General features: G+C 34.6%; 1 protein-coding gene and 1 long non-coding RNA gene across 5 annotated transcripts in view; both read right to left on the bottom strand.

Annotated features, from left to right (window-relative positions):
- The window catches only part of HS2ST1 (heparan sulfate 2-O-sulfotransferase 1), a 163,322-nt gene that overhangs the window by 135,893 nt on the left and 434 nt on the right, over positions 1-26,995 (bottom strand). For 2 of the 4 annotated variants that reach the window (XM_015595293.2, XM_025051908.1), the window contains exon 2: positions 26,554-26,663. The exons of 1 other annotated variant lie outside the window; for it this stretch is intronic. In XM_015595293.2, the coding sequence (XP_015450779.2) occupies positions 26,554-26,663 (110 nt within the window). Of the gene's footprint in view, positions 1-26,553 lie in introns of all 4 variants that reach the window. One more of the 4 variants, XM_006919382.3, reaches the window with a different exon arrangement.
- Positions 3,636-7,085, bottom strand: LOC112485763. The gene is made up of 3 exons (XR_003048528.1): positions 7,058-7,085; positions 5,931-6,035; positions 3,636-3,648 (listed from the first exon to the last, which is right to left on the bottom strand). It is a non-coding gene; the product is annotated as an uncharacterized LOC112485763 (long non-coding RNA).

Raw genomic sequence — 26,995 nt, 5'->3', positions numbered from 1 at the left:
TATCATGCTAGAAATTGTCAGATAGAGAAGCATTCCTACATTCAATACGAACCTAAGTAAAATATCCTTCAAGGCTCCTTTCAAAGGTTCTATTATTTTATGATTCATTCACTTTAAGTCACAATAAAACTTTGGTATTACCATAAAATCATCAAAGTCATCAGAAATAAGAGAGATCGTATACTAAAACTGCTGAAGAGTTAACATTTGATGTTCCTCAAAAGCTATAAATTGTTCTTCATAATTAAATTTTAAAATTAGTTTTTTTGTATTCCCACACTTACTTCCATATCTATCTAATTAAAAAAAAAAAAAATGACATATTTAGACACTCAACAGTAGCTGTACCTCCCAACAAGTATCTGTAGGAATGGAGGAAAAAAAGAGGAATAGGCTTAATGCTTCCATCCTTTAAAAACAAACATACCGTTTTGATAAGTCTACTCAAACATTGAAATATCAGTTTGCAAAAAGTATGCAATCTAAATTTTATGGAATTTATTCAACGCTAGAATGCTATTTCCATAGAATATGTGCATGCCCTAGAATCAAATTCATCTGAGTAGCTTAAAATTCATCTTCCCTATTGCTATATGAAGTAATATAAAAGAAGGTTAAATGTAAAATGAAAAATAAAAATGAAAACACACTTAGGTTTGAGCCACTTCCTAAACTATATGATCTTAAGGAAATTATTTAACCTAAGTTAATTTACAAATCATCTATAAAAAGAGAATATATTGACAACTGTCTTAAGAGATTGTGAGCATTAAATGAGATGATTCGTTTAAAGTGATTAGAATTCCCAAAACAGAGTGAAAGCACTCATTACATATGAATGATTAATTTTAATACCAGATAATAGAGACAGCAACTAATAATACGCATCTGTAACTAATTTTCCTTTTAAAAGTGAAGCCCAAATACAATTACGTAAAAATCAGGCACAAAATAATTTAGAAACCTAGCCAATGAAATATGACATGGTATAGAAACAAAAATAGCATTAGCAAATGAGATTACATTCCTTAAAATTTCAACAAAAGCACTGAAAATTTTTTAGAATTTAAAATTTATAAGCAAAGCAGTTTCCTGAAAATTAACAGCATTCTTGCTCTATAGCAAAAGAGGGGGAGATGGATGCGTATTTAGATTGGTAGGTAGGTTGGTAGGTAGGTTGGTAGGTAGGTGAGACCAGAAAGGCACGTAGAAGGCCATTCCAATAATAATAATATTATACATATATACATGCATTTTTTTAATAATAAATGTTAAAACTGGCAGGTGAGCTAAGAAACACTCAGGAAAGACACAGCCAAAGGACGCAGGTTACCTAAAAGACGGAGATCTAATCATAGGATTACAGAAAGCTTCCTCTCCCCCCACATGTTGCCTACCATTAATAAGGCTCCTACATACCAACAGGGTACATCTGAAAGAACTACAAGCCAAAGAAGTTACTACGGAAATTCAAAGACATAAAGAACATTATAGGAAATTTTAGCCTCTGACACCAGTTACAGAAATCAGTAAACACAGCCTACCTCCTAGACAAATAACATAAAACCTCACGCTAAAGGCCTATTTGCCTGAGTTCCTTTTAATCTTTTCCCAAATACATCATGCCCAACTATCGACAACAATAAAAAATTACAAGGTGTGCTAAAAGGCCCCAAAAAAATTTTTCGAAGAGACAAAGCAAGCATCAAAACCAGACTCAAATGTGACAAAGATTTTTTAGAATGACCACACTGAGAATTTAATAATTATGATTAATATGCTAAGGGCTTTAAAGAAAGAAGTGGACACCATGCAAGAACAGGAAGATAAGGTAAGCAGAGAAATGGAAACACTAAGAAAGAATCAAAAAGAAATGACAAAAATCAACAACACTGTAACAGATATGAAGAATGCCTTTGATGGGTTTATTAGTAGACTGAACACAGGAGAGAAAATAATCAGTGAGTTTGAAGATATGTCAATATAAACTTCCCAAACTAAAACATAAAGAGGAAAAGAAAAATACACAAACAAAAACAGAACAGAATATCCAAGAACTGTGAGACAGTTATGAAAGTTCAACATATATAATAGAAATATCCAGAGAAGAGAAAAAGAACAGACGAAATATTTGAATAATAGCTGAGAATTTTCCAAAATAAAGGAGAGAAACCACACCACAGATACTTGAAGTTCAGAGACCATCAAGCAGAACATATACTGAAAAAAAATCTACACTTAGGTATGTTAAATTAAAACTGTAGAAAACCAAAGACAGAGAAAAAAAAAACACCTTACCTTAAAGAACAACGTTAAGAATTACATAGAAGTTCTCTTCAGAAACCGTGCAAGCAAGACACAAAAGTGAATATTTAAAGTGTTGAAAGAAAAAAACACCAACCTAGAATTCTGTATCCGGCAAAATGATCCTTCAAAGGTAAAGGACAAATCAAGATTTTCTCAGAGAAACAAAAATTAAGTGAATCTGTCACCAGTAGACATGCACTGCAAGAAATGTTAAAAACATCTCTCTTCAGAGAGATGGAAAATGTGTATGTCAGAAACTAGGTTTACACAAAGAAAGGACCAGCCTTATAGAAATAAATGAAAGTAAAATAAAATACCATTAGGCACTTACAAATTAAGATAAAATTATATACATACTTTAATACCTTTAAATACATATATGACCAAAGGCAAAAAAATCTAAAGAATGAATGCAAAATCAAAGTCTATTACATACCTAAAAATACCATGAAACAAATCGAAAAGCCAACTACTATCTAGAAAAAATTATAACATATATTTAACAATCTACAAGATTTTTTTTTTAAGCATCCACAGTTTGGGGAGTAGGAAAGGGTTGACTTTTCTGGTGAGTGAATTTGGGAGATAAAATTGGGCATGCTTTGTTCAGTATCTCATAGATACTTTCTTATTTAGAGCCAGTCTTATCTACAAATGTCCACAATTTCTGGGGCTCTATGCTGTAGACTTAAAAGAATATATTCTGGCCCCGTAAAGAGGCCTGCAGTTTTCCAGTAAAGCGACTAGCTGGATAAATCTTAATCAGAGATGAAGTACTGGCAAGGACACTGTGGCAAGATATCTAAGTCAATCTTCCAACCCAGCTTTACCCAACCACAATTCTGATCTCCACCTGATTCCCTTGTATATGTATTCAACTGGTACAGAATTCAGGGAGTAAAGATATCAATTATCTGTTCTCCAGCCACAAGCAGTATTTCCAATATTAGCCATGTTTTATAACTTCATCAAAATGTTTCACAAACCAAGTAGTCACAATTAAGAGGGCTAAGGTATAGAGACAAATATATGGATAGAGAAATAAATTAGATAATTTGTTATAAAGAAAAAAGAACAGTTCTATAGCACATTAAAAAGAGCACTTTCCTTCTTGGATGTTGAGTATCTTGAGGAATCAGAAGAATAAAATCAGAGATGTGGATTTACATTGTGAAGCTAATAAAGTTGAAGCTTTAGGGCTATACATTTGGCATTGGCTTCTTCCAAAAGTCCTAGACATGATTTTTTATATTCATGATTTTGTACTCTTTTCTTTAAAAGAACCCCTGAAATTATAAAAGCTTGAAACCTCATAAAACCTGGAGCAGCTCTGGATAAAACCTAAGAAGAAAGCAGAATAAAGTCAAATGCATTCTGGATTGGGATTTTTAATTTTAGTCCAACTCTGAAGATTCTGAAATTCACAAGTTATTAGAAAAATTCTAAGATATTACAGCTAAATGAAACAAAATCTGTCCAAGTGGTTACTTCATAGCTTAACATAATAAAAAGCTGAAACCCTATTTAAAGGAAAGATTCATTCTTACTCTCTCACCTCAAAGAGGGGATTTTATCATTCTACTATTATATTAGCTATTATGCAAGCAACCTACGAAAATTTTTATGATCTGATGTTAAAGGACAAGATAAATTATTATAATCACTTCTAAGGAATCTATATGAAAGAACTTGGCAAAGAATAGGTTTTTTAGTATGTGAAATAATAAGGATTATTTTTTCTTTCCTCTTTTTCTAAATATCCTATAATTAGTTTTATAACTTAAATTTTTAAATTATAATTTAACACTATGGCTATAAAGAAGTAAAAATGATCTAATCTTATGTAGTTTTAAAGATTCTGAAGCTAGTCCATAAAGAGTTCCAAAATACTTTAGCAACTATGTTTTTTTAATGTATAACTTCTTCAAGGTAATTACTTTGACAAATATTATTTTTGTCCCATATTTTATGAGCACACCCTAATTATGTTACCTTCTTCAGAACTGTGCTCAAACAGTTTAAGGAAGACAGATTCCCCATATTATCGTAACCTAGATTGTTGCACTTTCCCTGCCTTCTTCCGTCTCTTTCCTTTAAAAGAGCTCCTATTTCTTATGTCTCACAGTACGTGTACTTTTGGTAACAATCCTTATTTCCTATTACTAATGCTGTTCTATATAGAAAGAAGAGACAGGTATTAACACTTATTAAATCCGTAATTTTAATTTTATAAATCATAAATATATTTGATCATGACCCTAGCCTAAAATAAAATGTTACATGACTTCTGTGCAACACTTTATTTATTCTGGAATTTTAGTTTTCATTCCCCAGGCAAGATTTAGGTTGTGCTGCTTCGGTTATAAAATAAATGGGTATATTACATTAACTATGTGAAATTTTATGTATTCTACCACGGACAACCAGAGCAATGGTTAAAAAGGGGATGAGGGGCAACAGCTCTCCTCAAAACTATCTTTAATTTGAGCTTTGGCAATTTTATTTTAGGTTTAATGGTAAATTACATTAATAAGAGTTTCTCACTTCATTTTTATTCTGTGACCAAAATGCAAGTATGGAACATGCTTTCCTTGGCTCCTGAAATAAAAGGCAACAAAATTCTATCACTCCAAAATTTACCATAGAATCTGAAGTAAGGGTTACATTTCACTGTATCTGAAAAGACAATCTATAGAAATCTCTTTGGTATTTTAATACCTCGATGCCCACCAAAAGAAAAGAAAATAGACTAAAAAAATTAAAATGGCAGTTATTTAATATTTACATAAATATTTAACTTCTTTTCCTACCCCCTTCTGCCCTTTTCATGCATTCTGTATTACATGTACATCTGTAAATCTCAACATTTTTTTCAGGAAAGACAGGATTCAAATACATAATGAATGTGAAAAATGTATAATTCAAATAAGAAAGTCAAATGACAACTTTTAACTACATTCAACACCATTTAAGCTAAAAATCTCAAAATCAGCTACAATGAACATCACATAGAACTCCATTTAGAAGAGACTATAAATAAAATAACTTACTATTCTTATTTTGTAATTTTAAAAACTACCTCTTACCTCAAACATTATTTTTAGAAACAGGAACATTATTTTTTCCCTTTAACTGTTTGGTCATTCTCGAAAAGTATTCATTCAACATACTATAAGTTTTACATTTCTTTTAAAGTTTGAAAAAACTCTCTTTCTTACCTCTTTATCCCATCTCTCTTACATTTGTCTTATAAGAGCCAAAATTACCATAAGTACGTAAGTAGACAGAACAAATCATTACGAAATGTTTGGTGTTTAGGAGATTGTTAATTCATATGAGAACATATAAAACTGCATATTTGGTTAGGCAGGCAAGTAAAAGTTTTCATATTAAACTGGTAATTCAAGGTGGAGGAGAGTGGGAGAGAACAGTATCCCAAGACATTGCTTAAATAGAAAACAAAAAATCCCACTCTTCCAATGTGATTTTAAAGTCTGGATAAAATCTACCTAGGAAATTATAGGGTTCTGTGATAATTTTCTTCTAAATGGTAATTCCCCAAGGCCCAGACCAACATATACTTAAATTTTTGAAACTCAAATGAAAATTAAGACAGTATCTACCTTTGTGGTACTAAACTTCATATGATAAGGGAAGGTTAGATGAAATGTAAAAGATTCATGGAGTTCTTCAATTCTGTCATCCTCAATTCTGGATTGGTAAACTCACTAAGAAATGAATTAAGAAGTCTTAAAGGTACAACTGAAATGCAAGTAAATAGAGCTCCCAATTAATCCGGCATCTCATTCAAAATGTTTTCCCTGCTAATTAAGAAAACCAAGAGTTACCCACAAACATAAAAGTTATTATAACATGCAAATTAAATCACTGTTCTAATTCATGAAATTGTGTATAGCAAATATATGTTAAATTTGCAGTAAGGTTGACCAGTGCTTAAAAATGAATAATGCTATAATGCACAGGGAAAAAAAAGAAGTAGCAATAATATACGATGAAAGAGCTGATGACAACACAGTTTATCTCACACAGTCTCTATAATTATGGCCTATCAAATTTTCTGATTGCAGAATGGCAAATAACTGTTGATCTGAGCTTAAAAGTCTTTGAAGCTATGTAAGATTCAGGAATTCTGTTCTTTGGAATTCTCATAATCCCAACAATAAATCTAAAAGTACAACCTATTCTATGTTTGAGTTAAAGAATAAGTTGAAATTCCTGAATTAAAATGAAGGTTACAGAACACATTTTCCCCCCAATATTTGAGAATATGACAATGAATCACTGTGGGAAAACTGACATTAAAAGAACTATCACATAAAACTTTTTCCATAGAGGAAAAAGTCTTGAGTTCCTCTTCCTTAGCTAATTTGACTATCATTAGTGCTTTAAAAAATTATTTAGAAGCTAAGGAGTTATTTTATACATGTATGCACATACGCTCACATGCATACACACAGAAATTCCCCCATCACAGTTCAAATTTAATTTGCATTTTATAAAAATCTATCTTTAAAATGCCAAATTGGCAAAGATTAGTAGGAAAGAGGGAAGAAAGTTCAGTCATGTTTAAAAGCCAGGGTGTTTAGGAAATTTATAAAAAAGTATATAAATTTCTATCTTTAGGAGCACATAATATGAATTGCCAGAGATTTTTAGTTTTTCCTAAGAAAAGAAATAGCTAATCTGAATGTCAAATTTATAACTCATATAACATCATCATTTGATTTACCTGAACACTTATCAGACAAGTGTGATCCTATGAGGTGAAGCACAGAGGAAAGCCTGCAGCAGCAAGAAATGTGAACTCTAAACTACATAAAACTGAAAAGGCAAAAACGGCAAAGAGAAAGGATAAATTATTATCACTACTAATAACTTATAATTGTGGTTTTTATAGGTTACATTTTCACATTTATTCTATCATTTGAAGAACATTTTATTTTCCCAATAATTCTCTGAGGACAGAAGAATAAGCATCATTTATAGTAAAAAGAGTTACACATATAAAACACTTAAAATGTCTATTACACAATAAGTATTCAATTGTTAATTATTATTGTCTGTTACAGATGCAGGTTCAGAGGTCATGAAGGCTTGCCATTGGTGGGAAAGCAGAAAACCATTTTAGAAACATGGATAAAGGAGGAAGAGTTAAAAAAGACCAAAGGGGAGTCAGTAAGGTCATGAGGAAAAACTAGACTATAACTAGTCACAGGCTTCATTAGTCACAGAGTTCCAACCTAGCACAAATGAAAAAGGGAACACAATGGCATATCATAAACAGGTATTCCTGGAGAGGCTCATCCCTAGTCAGAGAAGATCACTAACAACTCCCAGGTTCAGGAGCAAAAGTCACGTATACCCCTAATTTTCCTTGCTGAGAAACCTATTTTGAGACACTAAAATTTCAGCAGAAGTTTGCTCTTTTTGTTTCAATCTTCGAAACATGAAGGGAAGATGAAAACGTTATTCTAGAGAACAATAGTGAAAGGTTTTCATTCTATCCTATTTAACAAAATGAAAAAGCTATCAAAATATACTTTAAGATCATGTCAAGCCAGTCTTTCTAACTGGCTCTTCTATAAAGGAAACAACTGAGCTAAGCTAGTTTTCTGCCAACAGTGTAAATCATACCCAGAACATGCAACACTTTATTACAGAAATGGTGTGTTTTCTAAAAAACAATAAAACTATGGTAAAATTAAAAAAAAAAAAAAATTGCTGGAAATTAGAGGCAGCTTCCTAAAATCAAAATACAAAATAATCACAAATTTCTCAGTCATATTTGATCAAGAATCTTAGTATCAAAATTGATGGCTGAACTACTTTTAGTTTGACGTGGTCTTAACAACATAAACAACTAAGTCAATTACAAGGTTAAAGGAGAATTTTATTAACTTTATTTTAATCCAACAACTCAGTTTACTCAAATCTCCAACTTCCCTCCCTATGTCCAAACTATTTTCTTATCACTGAATACTAAGAAATTGCTCTTTTACATCACACCATAGAAATTCAAAGAACTATGCACGGCCCTAATTAATCACAAAGCAATCAAAGGAATGAAAAAAGGATAGAATTTACAACTCTGTTTACTGAAGACCAAATAAAAATTCACTTTTGCAGGAGGATTTAGTTATGATGTTTATGCTGTGCAGCTAGATTTTAAATTTCATATATTTTTAAAAGTTATTATTAATTAAAACAACAGGTATACTATAATATTTTGAAAGCATAATAGCAATAGAGGACTTAATACAGGATTCATTGTCTAAAGAAAAGTATGAAGACTCGAATAGCAACACCTAATGATTTATCAGAAAAAAATTAACTAGATTGATCAGCCCATTTCTTATACTGTTTTGCTTCAAAGCATAAAGGGAATACATACCAGATGTTATCGATGAACCAAAAACATCTCTAAATTACATTCATTAAGCTCAGATTAAACATAATTTACAATTATAAATATGCCAAGGGCTAGTCTGTTCCTGCATAGCCATTTAGCCTCAAATCCATAACCATATTGAGTAAAATTTAAGGTATTTTCCAGCAGAATTCCTCTAAAATCATTTCTGTGTGCTTAACTGAACAAATCACTAAGGCACAAATTTAGGAATAAAAAATGGAAAATTATAAGGAGATACTAATGGATGATTCCTAAATTCTACTGGAGTTTAGGAAAACTTTCCCTCTACATCCAGTTTTAAATTGCTACATAAGTACCAAATCAATTTGCAATTTTCAAACCATCATCTTCCAAAAAGGAATCCAACAATTTCAATTAAAAAGGTCTGTCCCTATGGATGGACCTCGAGATAATCATGCTAAGTAAAATAAGCCAGAGAGAAGTTGAAAATCACATAACACTTATATGAGGGATATAAACCTAAAAGGAACAAAAGAACAGGACACACAAGCAGAAACTCATAGATATGGACAACAGACTAGTGGTTACCAGAGGGGAGGGGAGAGGGGGAAGGGGGAGGTAGACAGGGTAAAGAGAGTCAAATATGTGGTGACAGAAAGAAATCTAAATATGGGAGGTGAACACAGTCTAAATATATATGCGCCTTACTGTTAAAATATACAGCTAAAACATTGGATTTGTTAACCAATGTCACCATAAAAAAATAATTAATTTTAAAAAACTTAAAAAATAAAATAAATAAAAAGGGCTGTCCCTGACACTTTACAATACCCATAGGCTTATACAACCTAACTACCTTTAGCAAGAATTTTAGCACATAAAGTTGAAGATTTGGTAACTATCATACAGTCCTTCATCGCTTAATAATAAGGATACACTCTAGGAAATGCAACATTAGGCAATTTCATCGTGTGGACATCACAGAATGCACTTACACAACTCAAAATGGTATAGCAAACTACACACCTTGGCTATACCGTATAGTCTACTGCTCCATAGGCCATAAACCTGTACAGCATGTTATTGTACTGCACACTGTAGTTAATTGTAAAACAATGGTATTTGTGTAACTAAACGTATCTAAACATAGAACAGCAAAAATAATTTTAAAAAAGATACCCCTGTATAGGGTACTTACCATGAATAAAATTTGCAAGACTGGAAGTTGCTCTAGGTGAGTGAGTGGTGAGTGAATGTGCAGGCCTACGACATTACTGTACACTACGCATACTTTATTAACTCTGTACACAAGCTATACTAATTTGTGTAAAAAAAAAAAAGTTGACCTTAGCTTACTGTAATTTTTTTACTTTAAAACTTTTTAAAATTTTTTAACTTTAAAATTTTTTAACTTTTCAACCCCTTCATAGTAACAGCTTAAAACATTGTACAGCTCTACAAAAATATTTTTTAGTTCTTATTCAAAAAGCTTTTTAAATTTTTATTTTTTTATTTTATAAACTTTTTTATTGCAGACTAAGACATAAATACACATAGGGTCAGGATCATCAATATCACTGTCTTCCACCTCCACAGCTTGTCCCACTGTCTTCTGGGGCATGGAACATGCATGGAACTATCATCTCCTGGGAAAGTGCCTTCTTCTGGAATACCTACTGAAGGACTTGCCTGAAGCTCTTCATAAGGAGATGTCACTCTTTAGAAATATATCCATGATGGTTTGCTTGCTTTTTTTCATCATAAATTTGCTTGTAAACAGAAAACAACACCATGAATATTCCTCTCTACTAATAAAAACCTTTCGGTACTGGGCCCCATGTTTTAAAACTTTTTAAGGAACTTGTTGAGGTCTGCAAAAGCTTCTGCTAAATGCTTTGCTGTGAATCTTCTTAGAGGTTCTTCTTGTTCTTCTTCAGCAGTTTCCTTCCCTCTTCACTCTTCTTTAGTTATGCATTCCTGTTCCAGTTCCAAAAACTCACTAGTCAATTCCTCAGGAACCACTTTGAGGAGCTGCTAAATGTCATCCTCATCCACACCCAGGTTGAAGTTGTTTGCCTTCTCAACCATAGCCTTGTTGATTTTTGCAACCTCCTCATCCTTTGAGGTCACAGATGAACCTACTGAGTGTCTCCTTCCAGATGACATTCATATACTCCTCGGTGACATCACCCAAGCCCAAGCAAGGTTCTTTGATGAAGTCATAGGTGGTGTAATACTTCCAGGATTGCATCGGTGTCTTCTGTGTCTTCCTCAGTTGCAGCAATAGCCTCGGCAAAGGTCCTCCTGAGGTGGTAGACCTTAAAAGCTGCTGTAACTCTTTGATCCATTGGTTGGATCAAAGAGGTGGTGTTTGTAGGAAGAAATATCACTTTGATACTGGGATTAAGGTCACCAATAAAAGGAGGCTATATGGGAGTATTATCAACAATAAGCAAAATCTTGAAAGGTATGTTATTCTACAAACAATACTCCTCCATTTTGCTTGAACAGAAATCCAAGAGGGTGTCTTAAAAAAGGAGGGTAGGCAATCCATGACTTTTCACTGCTCCTGTAGTACACGGCAATGTGTGTTTATTAATATGCTTGAAGACCCTGGGTTCTCGCCGTGCCAGATTACAAAGGAATTCAATTTGTAGACTGCAACATTGCCCCCAACCAAGACTGTTATCCAGTCCTTAAAAGCCTTGTAACTTGGCTTTGACTTAGCCTCCTTATAGATGAAAGTCCTTTCAGGCAATTGTTTCCAGAATAAAGAAGTTTCATCCATATTGGATATTTGCTGTAGCAAGTCATTTTCCTCCACAATCAGCTTATAGAGTTTCTAAAAATTCTTCAGCTGCCTTTACAACAGCACTGTCAGACTCACCACTCACTTTCACGTTATATAATAAATAACAATTCTCAAATCATTTAAAGCAGGGGTCCCCAACCCCTTGGCCGTGGACCATTACCAGTCTGTGGCCTGTTAGGAACAAGGATGCACAGCAGGGGGTGAGCAGCAGGCAAGAGAGAAAAGCTTCATCTGTATTTGTAGCTGCTCCCCAGCTCTTGCCATCACTGCCTCAGCTCCACCTCAGATCATCAGGGATTCGATTCTCACAGAAACACTGGTCCATGGTGCTAAAAAAGTTGGAGACCGCTGGTTTAAATTACCCAGAGCTAACAGTAAGTTCAACATTATAGTCAGATCCAGCCTTTTCTTTAAACATCACAAATAAATTTTTTGTATTGGCCACGATCATTATGGGGCTGAGAGAGATATGTTTGTGTCTGGTTTTTAATACAGGTTATCAGAAGATTCTCCATGTCTAATATAGGCCCTTCTCAAATTTTCATTAGTCTTGTTGCCTTCAATGAAAAAGATCCTTTAACATCTCCTGTCACCTTATTCCTTCTTCAATTATAGCTATGGTGGAATGGGACATGCCTGACTGGAAAGCAATAACCTTCACTGATATTCTGTCTTCAAAGTCCTTAATCACTTTTGTTTCCAGGTCAGTCACTCAATGTAGCCTCTTACAGGCAACATTAGCAGCGGATTTAGCATGCATAGGGGCCATGATGAACAAAATAACACAAGATTAAATCAAGCACAAAAGAAAATGAGGCAATTAAGATGAGATGCGGTAAATACGAGATGTATGAGGCTAATGCTGCCATAACATAGCATACAGTTTTACAGCAAACTTCTTTTTATATAAGCATAAAGAGCACAGGCTACAATAATGATTAAAAGTATAGTACAGTAAATACAGAAACCAGTAATATAGTTATCATCATCCCATATTAAATACTATACATGATTGTAATGTGCTATATACTATTACACCAAAGGCAGCACAGGTTTCTTTACACCTGCATCACCACAAATATGTGAGCAATGTATTACACTAAGATAGCTACAACATCACTAGCCATAGCAATTTTTCAGCTCCATTATAATCTTATGGGACCACCATCATATATGTGGCCAGTCACTGGCTGAAATGTCGTTATGTAGCACATGAATAATAATTTTCATCTTTAAGGTAAATTGGGTGCATTTCCTGCAGATGCAACATGATTATAACTACTACTGGCACCATCATCCCTTAGGATTCCCTTCTCTACTAGTCAGCTTAGAAGACTATTACTGCAGAAAAGAAGCTTCTGAAAGGATATCCATCCACCCGCACCCACCAATGATGTAACCAATTGGCTCAAGAATCATACTAACAGGAAAAGCAGAAAACTCTTCTGGCACCAAATACTTCACTGGCCAGTCTGAAAGAGCTTCCATCTTGGACTGTGTTAAATTTAAAAGGATGCAATAAGGACTGGTTTCTTGAAGTCAAAATGAAATTAGTAGCATACAAAATAATTTTAGTTAATTTAAGTCCATTTAAAAGTTCCACAGGGAAGGAAGGAGGTGGGACTATCATAGATAAGACTTTCAGTGAACAATATACTAAGGGCCTGTGCTCAACATCTTGCTAGAGATTGTGAGGAAATAGAGAAGGATAAAACATGATTTCTCTCGATATTTTAATGGCCAATTATAATTCAAAATATCCAACTTCACTACTTTCCTCAAAGTCAACCTGGGGACACACAAAGATAACTAGGCCACATGGCTTCCATTTCTAGACAAGATAGAGTAACAGAGTTTATCCTCCTATACAAAATTGAAAAGAATAGATAAAATATACAATGTTTTCAGATGCTAGACATTAGACAGGAAATCAGTGCAGGATGGTGATCCCTGAGAGATAGAAAGGAAATGAGGTGAGCCATACGACTCACCTCATATGACTGAAGAGAGTTTACAGGCTATAGCACAGAGAGAGAGAACTCAGACACAACCCAACAGTGTCCCTTAATTAAGGAGCCAGAACTGGGAGTTCAGGGAGGCCAAGGCAGCTGGAGTTTCCTGAGCAGAGTACTAAAGGGACAAAGCAGCAAAAGAATTTTCAGCTTAAATCAGTGCACACATGTGAAGAAACTAAGATCACCCAAAAGAGGCAGGTGGAACAATCTCTGAGGTTTACTCAACCACCATTCCCACCAGTCAGATTAGAAAAACCTTGTGATATACAGGGCATTGGGTAGGCCACTCTGAAAGGAACTGCATGGGTAATGTCTCAGTAGGAGCAAAATTAACTCTAGACTAATGGCTATCCTGGCCTCATCTAACAAAATTAAGAGCAAATCTCAAAAGGATCAAACTATTTCTAGGTAACTTGAACGTGTCCCCAAAACAAAGCTTAAAATATATGTATAGTCTTATGAAAATACCCAGCACCTAATAGGGTATAATCCATAATGTCTGGCAGCAAATTAAAAATTACCAGGCATGCAGCATGTGGCATCAGGCATCACAGTGCCCTGGTTCTTTTGCTGAGCTGCCCCAGGTCTGGAACTGGTGGCAGCCAGCATCAGTTCTCAGCTTGGCCTCTGCCATTTGCCTCCAGGTCCAGCACAGACAGCAACCAACCACGGACAACTTTGTAGCTCCTACCAGGTAGTGCCGGGAAGTCATAGGTAGTGGCAGACCTGGGCCTGCATGGGAGCCCCTCCCAAGAAGCCCCAGAACCAACACACATGGAGGCTGACTTCAGCCTACAATAGAGCATTACCCCATTAGCCTCACAATGGCACAATCAAAAAGTGGTCTCAACAGGCACACAAGCCCACCAGGACAAATCCCACTCTGTGGAGTAAGCCCCCACAAAGCAGTTCATAGGCTGTGAATCCTAAGAGCCAATCAGCATGAGAGTCAGTTGGCACTAACATGCCAACAACAATTAAGGCTCAACTACAACAAAGGGCACACACAACTCACACAAGGAATACTCCTGGAGCACATGATGCAGGTGAACAGGGAGACTGTGTCACTGAGCCATACCGGGCACCTACTACTTAAGGCCACATGGCCAAGATTAGAAGATATAGAAGATCTACCTAATTTATAGAAAACACACACACACACACACACACACACACACACTGAGAAGCAGCCACGAAGAGGAAATAAGGAAACATGTCCCAAGTGAAAGAACAGGAGAAAACTCTAGAAAAAGAACTAAATGAAATGCAGGTAAGAAATCTACCCGATAGAGTATAAAACACTACTGATAAGGATGCTCAAGGAACTTAGTGAGAACTTCAACAAAGAGATATTAAGCATAAAATATAATATAAAAACCATAAGAGTACCAGTCGAAAGTAAAAAATACAATAAATGAAATGAAGAATACGCTACAAGGAATCAACAGATTAGATGAAACAGAAGATTGAATCAGCAATTTGAAAGACGACATAGCATAAAACAGCCAATCGGAACAACAAAAAGAATTTTAAAATCAGGGTAGTTCAAGGGACCTCTGGAACAACATCAAAGATGACAACATTCACATCATAGGGATAACAAAAGGAGAAGAAAGAGAGCAAGGGATGGAGAACCCATTTGAAGAAATAATGACAAAAATTCCCTAATCTGGCAAAGGAAATAGACATATAAGTCCAGAAAATGCAGAGTCCCAAACAAGATGAACTCAAACATGCCCACACCAAGACATATCATAATTAAAATGGAAAAGGGTAAAGACATACTCCTAAATGCAGCAAGAGAGAGGCAACTAGTTATTTAAAAGGACTCTCTCGTAAGACTGGCAGAAATTTTGCAGGCCAAAAGGAATTGTCACCAAATATTCAAAGTGATGAAAAGCAAACACCTACAACCAAGACTAGTCTACCCAGCAAAATTATCATTTAAAATTGAAGAAGGGATAAAGAGTTTCCCAGACAAGAAAAAACTAAAGGAATTCATCACCACCAAACCAGTATTATAAGAAATGTTAAAGGGACTTCTTTAAGAAAAAGGGGAGAGGGGAGAGAACATAAATATGAGAACTAAAATGGCAATAACCATGTGCCTATCAATAATCACTTTAAGTGTAAATGGATTAAATGCTCCAGTCAAAAGACATGGGGTAGCTGAGTGAACAAGAAAACATGTATATGCTGTCTCCGAGATACCTACTTCTCTGACCACAATGGTATGTAACTACAAAACCAATTACAAAAAAGAAAACAAAAAACATACAAATACACAGAGGCTAAATAACAGGCTACTAAAAACAATGAAGGGATTAACAATGAGATCTTGGAAGAAATCAAAAGATAACTTTCAAGTAAAAGTGAAAAACCAATGACTTAAAAATCTATGTATCACGGCAAAAGCGGTCCTAACAGGAAAATTTATAGCAATACAGGCTTACCTCAAGAAACAAGAAAAACCTAAAATAAACAATCTAACCTTACACTTAAAGGAACTAAAAAAAGAACAGCAAACAAAGCCCAAGGTGAGTAGAAAGAATGAATAATAAAGATCAGAGTGGAAATAAACGAAATTATTTCTTTGAAAAGATAAACAAAAATGATAACTTTAATCAGGCTCATCAAAAAAAAAAAACAAAAACAAAAACAAAAAAGAGAGAGAGAGAGAGAATCCAAAGAAATAAAATCAGAAATGAAAGAGAAATGACAACTGACACTGCAAAAATACAAAGAATTACAAGAAAATACTATGAACAAATTATACGCCAACAAGTTGGACGACCTAGAAAAAATGGACAAGTTCCTAGAAACATACAATCTTCCAAGACTGAATCAAGAAGAAACAGAAAATCTAAACCAACTAATTACTACTAACAAAATCGAATCAGCAATCAAAAAACTCTCAACAAATAAAAGCCCTAGACAGGATGGCTTTACTGTTAATTTTACCAAACACTCAACAGAGAATTAACACCTATTCTTCTCAAACTATTCCAATTAAAATCAAGAGGGGGGAAGGTTCCCAAGCTCATTCTATGGGGTCACCATTGCCCTGATTCCAAAACCAGACAAAGACATAACACGTACAAAAAAATTTATAGGCCAATATCTCTAGTAAACATAAATGCAAAAATCCTCAACAAAATACTAGAAAACCAAATTCAGTAATACATTAAAAAAGATCAAACACCATGATTCAAGTGGGCTTTATTACTAGAATGCAAGGTTGGTTCAATATTCCCAAATCAACTTACATGATACACCATATAAACAAAATGAAAAATAAAAATCATATGATCATATCAATAGATGCAAAAAAAGAGTTCAAACAATATCTAGCATCCATTTATGATAAAAACTCTCAGCAAAGTGGGAATAGAGGGAACATACTTCAACATAATAAAGGCCACATATAAGAAAAGACACAACTAACATCACATTTAGTGGGGCAAAGCTAAAAGCATTTTCCTTAAGATCAGGAACAAGACAAGGCTGTCTCCTTTCACCACTTTTATTTAACATAGTATTGAAAGTCCTCACCACGGCAATCAGACAAGAAATAAAAGACATCCAAATTGGAAAGAAAGAAGCAAAACTGACATTATCTGCAATAACATATTACTATATACAGAGAACACCAAAGATTCCACCAAAAAACTTTTAGAACTGATGAATAAATTTAGGAGAGTAGCAGGATATAAAATTAACATTCACGAATTGCATTTTTATACACCAAAAACAAACTACCAGAAAGAGAAATTAAGGAAATAATCTCATTTACAATTGCATCAAAAGATAAAAATAAAATACCTAGCAATAAATTTAACCAGAGGTAAAAGACCTATACTTGGAAAATTAAAAGACATTGAAGAAAGAAAGTGAAGAAAGTACAAATAAATGGGAGAATATACTGTGCTCATGGATAGGAAGGATTAACATCATTAAAATTTCCATGCTACCCAAAGCAATCTATAGATTCAATGCAATCCCTATCAAAACATTAATAGCATTTTTCACAGGACTAGAACAAATAATCCTAAAATATATATGGTACCATAAAAGTCCCCAAATAACTACAGCAATCTTGAAAAAGAAGAATAAAGTTGGAAGTATCACACTACCTGATATCAAACTATGCTATGAGACTAAAGTAATCAAAACAGCATGGTGTTGACATAAAACAAACACATAGATCAATGGAACTGAATAGAGAGCCCAGAATAAAGCCCACATCTATATAGTCATTTAATCTATGACAAAGAAAGCAAGAATATACAATTGGGTAAAGACAGTCTTATTCATTAAATGATGCTGAGAAAACTGACAGATACATGCAGAGAAAAAATGAAACTGGACCACCTTCTTACTCTATATACAAGAATAAATTCAAAATGAATCAAAGACTTAAATGTTAGATCCGAAACCATAAAACTCCTGGAAAACATAGACAGTACATTCTCTGACACTGCTCTTAGTAATATTTTTTCTGATATAGCTCCTCGAGCAAGAGAAACAAACAAACAAAAATAAATAAACAAAGGAGACATCAAACGAAAAAGTTTTTGCACAGCAAAGGAAACCATCATCAACAAAAAGACAAGCTACTGAATGGGAGAAGGTATTCACCAATGACACATTTGATAAGGTGTTAATATCCAAAAACATAAAAATCCATACAACTCAGCATCCAAAAAACAAACAATCCAATTGAAAAATGGGCAAAGGGCCTGAATAGGCATTTCTCCAAGGAGGACAAACAGATAGCCAACAGACATATGAAAAGATGAGGGAAAAAAATGCCTGAGATGAAAAATACACTGGATGGAGATTACATACTGCAGAAGAAAGGATTAGTGAATTGAAGACATAGCAGTAAAAACTATCTCAAACAATACAAAAGAAAAAATCCTGGAGATAATGATCAAAATATCCTTGAACTGTGGAAGAACCTACATAGCCAATATACGTGCACTTAATTTGAGTTTCCAAAGGAAAGGAGAAAGGGTACATAAAAACTATTTGAAGAAAAATGGCCAAAACATTCCAAATTTAATGAAAATAATAAATCCACAAGTCCAAAGCTCAATCAACCCAAAACATAATATGAAAAAAAACTACAGCAAGGCCCATATAATTACTTAAAACCTAGTTAAAAAGTATATCTACAAAAAATGCACAGCTAAACAAAGATAAGAATGATGGCAGCATTTCCAGAAAAAAAAAAAAAAGGCAAGACAAATGACAATGTAGCAGCATCTTTAAGGTAATGAAAGAAAAAATGTCAACCTAGAATCCTATACTAAGCAAAAATATCTTTCAAACACTAAGGCAAAAATTAAGATTTTTTCAGACATTCAAAGTTGAAAAGAATTCATCAGCAGTAGACTTTCAGTATAAGTAATCTTAAAAGAAATTCTTCAGGATGCAAGAAAATGGTACCCGATAGAAATCTGCATGTACACAAAAGAATAAAGATCACTGGGAACAGAAAATGTATGAGTAAATATAAAATACTTAAAAATTATTTAATCTCTTTAAAACTGATTGCTTAAAACGAAAATAGTAACAATGTGTACAGGACTTATATGTAGAAGTAAAATGTATAATAACAATAGTAAAAAGCTAGGAACAAGTAAATGAAAATATAATGGTAAAGTTCTTAGACTATATATGAAATAGTATAATGTATGCCATAAACCTAAAAGCAACCACTAAAACACACAAGAAAGAGCACTGTTAGTAAGTCATCGAATGAGATGAAATTAAATTTTAAAAAATACTCTGGTAATCCTAAAGAAAGCAGAAAAAGAGAAAAAGGGGAACGGGGAACAGATGGAACAAACAGAAAGCTAATAATAACTCAGAGATATAATCCCAACTATATCAATAGTTACATTAAAAGTAAATACTCTAAATATCCTCATTTACAAGGGAGATTGTGAAACTGTATGGAAGCCTCAACTACATATTGCCTATGAGAAATCAATTTTAAATAAAGACACAAACAGTTTAACATTTTAAAAATGGGAAAAAAATATCACATGCTGATGCTAATCAAAAGAAAACTGAAGTGGCTATATTAATATTAGACCAAAGTAGGTTTCAGAGCAAAGACTATTACCAAGGATAAAGAGAGTCACCTCCTAATGAAAAAGGGATAAGTTAATCAAGACATGCCATTACTAAATGTTCAAAAATCTAATCACAGTATTTCAAAATACATGAAGCAAAAAGTAACAGAACTTCAAGGAGAAATAGATAAATCCAATTATCACTAGACTTCAAAATCACTCACTCTATAATTGATGCAATAAGTAAGCAGAAAGAAAATCAAGGATGTAGAAGACTGGAACAATTTTACCAAAACCAACTTGACCTAATTGACATTTACAGGACACTCCACCAAATAACAACAGAATATACATTTTTCATTTTCACACAGACCATTTACCAAGACAGTTTATATTCTGATTCATAAAACAAGCCTAAATAAATTTTAGGATTTATTCAGAAAGATTCAAAAAATTCAAATATATGCTCCCTCATTCCATAGTATCCAGTTTTAATTGGTAAATAATGGCCAGCTAAAAACCTCACTTCCCAGTCCCCCACTTCATATAGATGGTGACAAGTCCTCATCAATAAACTGAGGGCAAAAGAAGCCAAAGAAGTTTAGAAAAGAGGACCTCCTCAACCTGTCTTGCCTCTTCCCCAGGCTGACAGCAGAGAATTCTGAAGTCTGAGGGGATGGCAGAACCACATGACAGAAGGTATCTAAGACCCTGAATCACCCATGTAGAGGAAAATCATCTACCAAAATGATCACCTACTACACGAATGGGAATAAAAAAGTCACTTATTATGTTTAGGCAATAAAATTGTGAACTTTGTTTTAAAAGCAGCTAACATTACTCTAATTCGGGAAGCTTCTAAAGAGTTCTATGCAGAGGAGTGACATGATTTGATTTACATTTTAAAAGGATCACTCTAGCTGTTATATTAAGAATAGTTTGTAGGGAGGCAAGTGTAGAAAAAGACAGACTAGTTAAGACATGGCAGTAATCCAGGAAAGAGATGATGGTATCTTGAATTAGGGTGATAACAGTGAAAGTGTTGAGTAGAAGTCATATTCTAGAAATATTTTGAAGGTAAAGCGAACAAGATTTTTCTGACAGATTAGACGCAGTGTATGAGAAAAAGAAGTCAACCCTTAGCAACTGGAAGATGGAGCTGCCATCAGCTGAGAGGGAGAAGGTCAGCGATAAAAGTGGTTAGTAGGTTAGATAGGGTGAGGCAGTGGACGGAGATATCAGATCCATTTTGGACATTGTGTTTGAGAAGTCTATCAATTACTCAAAGAAAATTTCAACTGGGCAGCCAAATTACATCAGGAAATAAAAAACAAGTCTGATTAGAAACATATATTTGAATGTTGTCAGCATACAAACCACCAACTAAGGGAGAGTAAATCGAGAAGAGTTCCAAGAACTGAGCCCCATTCTTATGTTAAAAAGTTGAGGAGAAAAGGAGACTATAACACAGTGGACAGAGGAGTGACCAAGGAGATGAAAAGAAAATCAAGAGTATATCTTGGAAGCCAAATAAAGAAAGTCTCAATAAAGAGGAAGTGATCGATTGTGTCAAATTCTGGTAAGTTAAGTAAGATAAAGACCAAAAACTGATCACTGGTCAAGACAAAGTACTGTTTTTTATTTTTTGGTTAGGAGAAATAATAGCATGTTCATATGCTAATGAGAAAAATCCTGTAAAAAGAAAGGAAATGATGATTATAGGAGAATGAGGGAAAACTTCTCTGGAACTATGTCTTTAAATCGGTAAAGGAACAGGACCAGGTTCACAAGTGGCCCAATAAACATTGAATCTATAGTTAACAGGCAGAAAGACAGAGTACATAAATAGTTACAAGCAGGTGGGTAGATAACTGTAAATAATTAGGCTCTAGTGAACCACGATTATAAAGTCCATCTATAAAGACATCCCTTAAAAGTAGTCTTTCTAGAGAGCCGTGTCTGCATAGTCATTATCATTTCAATTTCACTAAGTGCCAAAAAGCTATTAGAAGGCTCAATAGAGTAGCAGTGAGACATCCTGGGATTACCTTAAATGAGATCAACTATTTCCAGTGACTACACTATGACACTAGATATTCTACCCAGGACTCATAAGTGAGGCACCAATGAGCAATTTTAGAACAACTGCATTCCAATTACCCAAAGTCTTCTAAACAGTCACTACTGTGAGGTTTTCAAACAATTTCAGAAGTAGTAAAAGTTATCATTCTTGGGAACATTTAAGAGGTATTGTTTATATGGTTTCAGGCACTTGTAAAAACTACCAAATTCCAAAGAGTAGTCTCGGCCTTGGCCCTAGAGTTAGTTCATTAGTTTAGCAGTGTTTTAAGAACATGGTAAGCAACATAATTTTCACCAATGAAAATGGCTACATAATCCATTCTGAATTACTATCCTCATTTAAACAGTTATGTCTTGAAGCTTTTTAAACTTATGTAGTGGTGTTTTAAAGACAAACAACAAATATCTTAAATTCTTAAGCCCTACAGAATATTATCAAGCACATAATGTATGTAAAAAGTTTTCATTGCACTGTTTCAACAGCCAGCATTAGCAACAGGTATGCTCGAGATTCAGAAAAAACTACTTTGTAAAAAAGCAACAAATTCTGACATGCACAGTTCTAAGTAAACAGCTAAGTAACTAGTTAGCTAAGTGTCAGATTTCATTTTGACTTCATGTAGTTTTCCACTTCATTAGGAAAATTAAGTACACATTTTAATAAATGAAGTTTTTACAATGTAACACCCCAAAGTAATTTTTTCACAACTAATGTGTATCCTAAATGTAATTCACAAGCTGCATGTTGTAATATGTTAATATAAAACAAAAAACAAAAAATACACTCACTCCAAAATATGAACCATCTACTACAAATCAGTGATTCTTACTATTAAGGGGATGTCATACTCCTCTGCAAATCTGGTGAAAGCTATGTGTATAATTTAGAGAATTTATGGATGCCTTGAAGCCTATCTAGGGGTCCCTGAAGTTTAAAGAATCTTTGATTAGTGGAAAAGAATGGAGTCCAAAATTGATCCAAGAACATATGAAAATTTAATACATATACTGAGTAAAAGAACTATAACATACAGTGAGAAAAACTGATTATTTAATAACATAAGTGGCTATTCACAGAGAAACTATAATAAATCTCTATAAACACATGAATGCTTTAAAGAGTTAAATGTAAAAAATAAAAATTATAAAATACTATAACCAAATATAGAGACTACACAATCTCGGTTGGGAAAAGTCTTCTCAAACAACATAAGAAAACTACTGATAGATTTGACTGTAAATTTTATAACTTCTGTATAAGCAAAATACACCATTAAATCAAGGAGTAAATGAGAGACTTGGAGAAAAATAGATGTAAAACATATGACAAATAAAGGTTTACTGATTCTAATATATATTTTTAAGAAACTAAAATTTGGTAACATAAACTACCCAATAGACAAATGGAAATGAACAAGTAGTTCAACCTAAAAATGTAAATTAGTGCAACAACATATCATTTCACAGCTTCAGACTGGCAAAAGTTAAAAGCATATAGAATTCAGTGTTTGTGAGTATATGTTGGCAGTGTAGATTAGTGTGACCTTTTAGAAAATATGTTGTTTTGGAACATAACAAATTTAGAAATCTGTTAAACTACAAAATACATATTTCCTTTGTCCCAGGAATCCCACAGATAGAATTTATCCTAGTGAAAATGATACCAACACATAGGAGTTAAATGGGCATATATAAGGATGTTTGTTGTAACATTGTTTATAACATCAAGAAAGAAAAGGAAAGGGAAGGAAAGAAGCAAAAGAAGTGGGGAAAAGGGACTGAATGTCCATTATTGGTGTAATGGCTTAATTTATAATACATGCATACTATGCAATATTCTACAGCTATTAGATGAGTAAATCAAATATATATGTATTGACCTGGAAAGATGTCTATGGCATTAAATGGAAAAAAAGCAAGATACAGAGTAACATGTAGATCATGATACCGTATTCATTTTTTTAAAAAACTATATTATGTGATATTGACTTTTTTAGGAATTCCCATTTATAAATTTAATTTCCAAGCAGTCAGTGAATACACCTAACTTTTGAACACATCTACTGCTCTGTTAGAGGTCTAACCATCAAAATACTCTCACGTCAAGGTGCATAAGGCATTATCAGACAATACAATCCTTTGAAATCATCTGTAGCACAGAAAGATAAACAATAAAATTACTTTTAAGAGCAAAAATGGTTAATAGTTTTTTCTAATGCAAAATAAAAAATACTTTTTTTTTAATATTGTGATTTTACACTTACGGAAAACCACCACAGTTTTTTTTTTTTCCTGTAGAAGAAATAAGCTACCTATCTCAGTTGATTCATTGGGTAATATAATTATGTTCATTATACAAATATAAACAAGGGCCAGACATTACACTAAACCAATTCCTTTGTGTCAGAAATTGGATTTTCTCAGAATGATATTCCTTCTTAGCAATACAATTAAACATTGGCATTACAGTTTAAAAATCCTATAGAAACTGCTAAATCTTAGTGTAATGTTAATATAAAGTCCCAAGTAGTCTGATATAATTAAAGGAACACTTGATTTGGAATCAGATATACCTGGATTCCAATACTGGTTCTGACACTTACTAGCTATGTGATCAAGTTATATAATCTTTGAGCCTGTTCTCACATCTGTAAAAATAGCTTTCTTTGGTGTTCTTGGAAGAGGAAATAAGAATATCACATATAAAGGTGCCTAGTACAGAGTCTGGTTGTCAAACTATGCCTTCAGCCTTCCTTTTCTAAGGAAGATTACTAACTAGTAATATCTGTTTTAGTACAGCCTTTTATAAGACTTTTTTTTAATTGAAATATTGCTGATATAAAGTTACGTGTTATATTGGCCATGTTTTATTAGTTCCTTCAAGTGTTTTGTACTTGAGGCTCCTCCTTTTCTTTGGCTATTTTTGAGAATTATTTAGTTTGATCCCCATTTACTATTTATGATGAAATTTAAAATATTCTTGTAAAAAAAATTACAAAAAAAACCACATTATTTTCTACCTGTGGCTTTCTACATCTTTAGATAACTCTCTAAAATCATTCAGGTTGTGTCTATGGAAAACATTTTCAAGCATCAGGAAAAAAGTTAGGCAAAGAAAGAAAATTAAAAAATTGAAGTTATCCTAATGTCTAAGAAACCCATATAGCAATACAACAAAGAATAAGTACAAATTTTAGTTTTAACTTAACTTTCGAATTTCTCTATGAGTCTTTTTTTTTTCCTGTAAAACTGGGTCATTAATCAAACCAGAATATGACCCTGAATGCTGATAAATAGATCCAAATGAATAGAAAAAACATATTGGTCAACCTTCAATATTTAAAGTGAATGTTTTTTCTATTGTACAAGACACATATTAAGAAAATCATAGTAAATAAATTTGATATCTCTTCAAAATTGTACAGGGTAAGTTTTACTCAGTTGAGGACTAGAATTATCCTTAGCTCCTCTTCGACTTTACTTGCACTTCAATCAAATTTGATGCTCTTTGATACACTGCTCTTTAACTTCCTCCAAGGCTTTTGTCTATCAAAACCGCAAATAGCTACTACTTGTAATGTTACAATTATTTTCTGATACATTTTTCCTAAATACTAATCATCACGAACAGCAACATCTAGCTGTAATTTCTTAGTCTAAATTATACTGTTGCTGGTATTTTATGGCTTGATTCTCAAAAAGTATTTTAAACGATGCTGAGGTGAACGTGTATACATAAAAACACTTCACATTACTTTTCCGTATTCAAATTACAGCCTCTTGAACTGATTTTTAAGTGTCACATACATATTTAAACCAAGGTGTATCGCTGACATTCTTTTAAACACTCGCTCCCCGGCCCAATCTCCTCCCAAATGCTGCTCTCAGGTTCCCTTCTAACCTGAAGTTACCTATTAAAGCTGTGCGTTTTTCTGGTCTTTCACAACTTCACTATCCAACTTTTTGTACTTCAGACCGCTTCTCCCATTAAAGTAAGTACTGTTAACTCCTTAAAGTACTTAACTATAAGGTTAACTCTTTGCATAATCTTACTTTTCCTTTCGTAAACTTAAATCTCAATAATACCGTCAGCGTCCCCTCCCCTTCTAAATTCACATCGACATTGCCGCGAAGCAATGTATATATATATATATGTCCTTACGCCCAAAATATTAATCCGTTTGGCGCCACGAAAAAAATTAGATGCCTGGATTCCTCGTTTCACTACCTCGTTGAAGCGTTTTATTTGCTTTCCTCTCCTACCTGGGCAGCCTATTTCTCCCATCAGTTTTGTGGTCCCTTGCTGCCCCCAGCACAAGAGTGCAACTCACTACAGCGTATTTCTTTTACTCACCATCATTCCCAGTATCTCCCTCCATTTCTGCTCATTTATCCCTTGGGGAACCTCCCCATCCTCAAAGATTCCGTATCCAGGTGCCCGCATCTTAAATTAGAATACCCCTCGACCTACACTGCCAGGTCTTTCTGGACGACTTCTAAGAGAACACAAGAGGCTGTGCGTTTCTGTCTCCTCCAGCAGTACCCGCTCCCCACCGAGTTCGGTCTTTTGCTCTTTTCCCACGGAATGCCTACTTCGGAGTAACCCTGTAGCTGAGCCCAACCTTGCAACCTCTGCCCCGTGACCTCGCAAGCCCAACACGCCACTCAAGCTTATTTCACACCATTCTTGGAGCGTGTGCTCTCGATGTCCCCAGTCCCAGATCTCTTTGCAACCTCTTTCAGACTCCAGCTCCCGAGCCAAACCACAGGTTAGACGAACACCCACTTGCTAGGGTTGCAACACCTCTCTGGCCCGGCCCCTTCCACAGCACTCACTCATCCCAGAGGGGCTCTGCTCCTCACCTAGCTTCGATCGGGACTCCTCCAGTTTCTGGATTTGGTTCTCCAAGAAGAGCATCGCCACCGCGAAGGCCACCACCGCCAGCAGCTGCAACTTGGGCGGCATCATAATCCTGAGGAGCCCCATGAAACCCGCTGCTCGGGATCAAGACATACCGCGTAGGGCGGGAAACGGGACCCCAGAGGCGAGGGAGACGCCAGGAGGAGCCCACCAAGCTGGTAGAAAGGGAAGGAGAGCGCGACAGCAGGAGAACCACCGCAGCGACCCCCCTTCCTGCCTCCCCAATCCCCCGCCCCCAGGCGCCAGCACCAACGCCGCCGGTGGCCGTTTCCCCTCGGCCGATTCAGCAGCCGCCCCCTCCAGAAGCCCGCGCTGCAAACACAGCGCGAAGCGGCTGCCGGGCTCTCGCCTCCCTCTACTGCCTCAGTCACCGACCCCCGCGCC

Source organism: Pteropus alecto, unplaced genomic scaffold, assembly GCF_000325575.1.
Source record: "Pteropus alecto unplaced genomic scaffold, ASM32557v1 scaffold25, whole genome shotgun sequence".
Taxonomy (NCBI): Eukaryota; Metazoa; Chordata; class Mammalia; order Chiroptera; family Pteropodidae; genus Pteropus; species Pteropus alecto.
The sequence above is the reverse complement of the archived record's forward strand: the minus strand, read 5'-3'. Positions and strand labels throughout refer to the sequence as shown.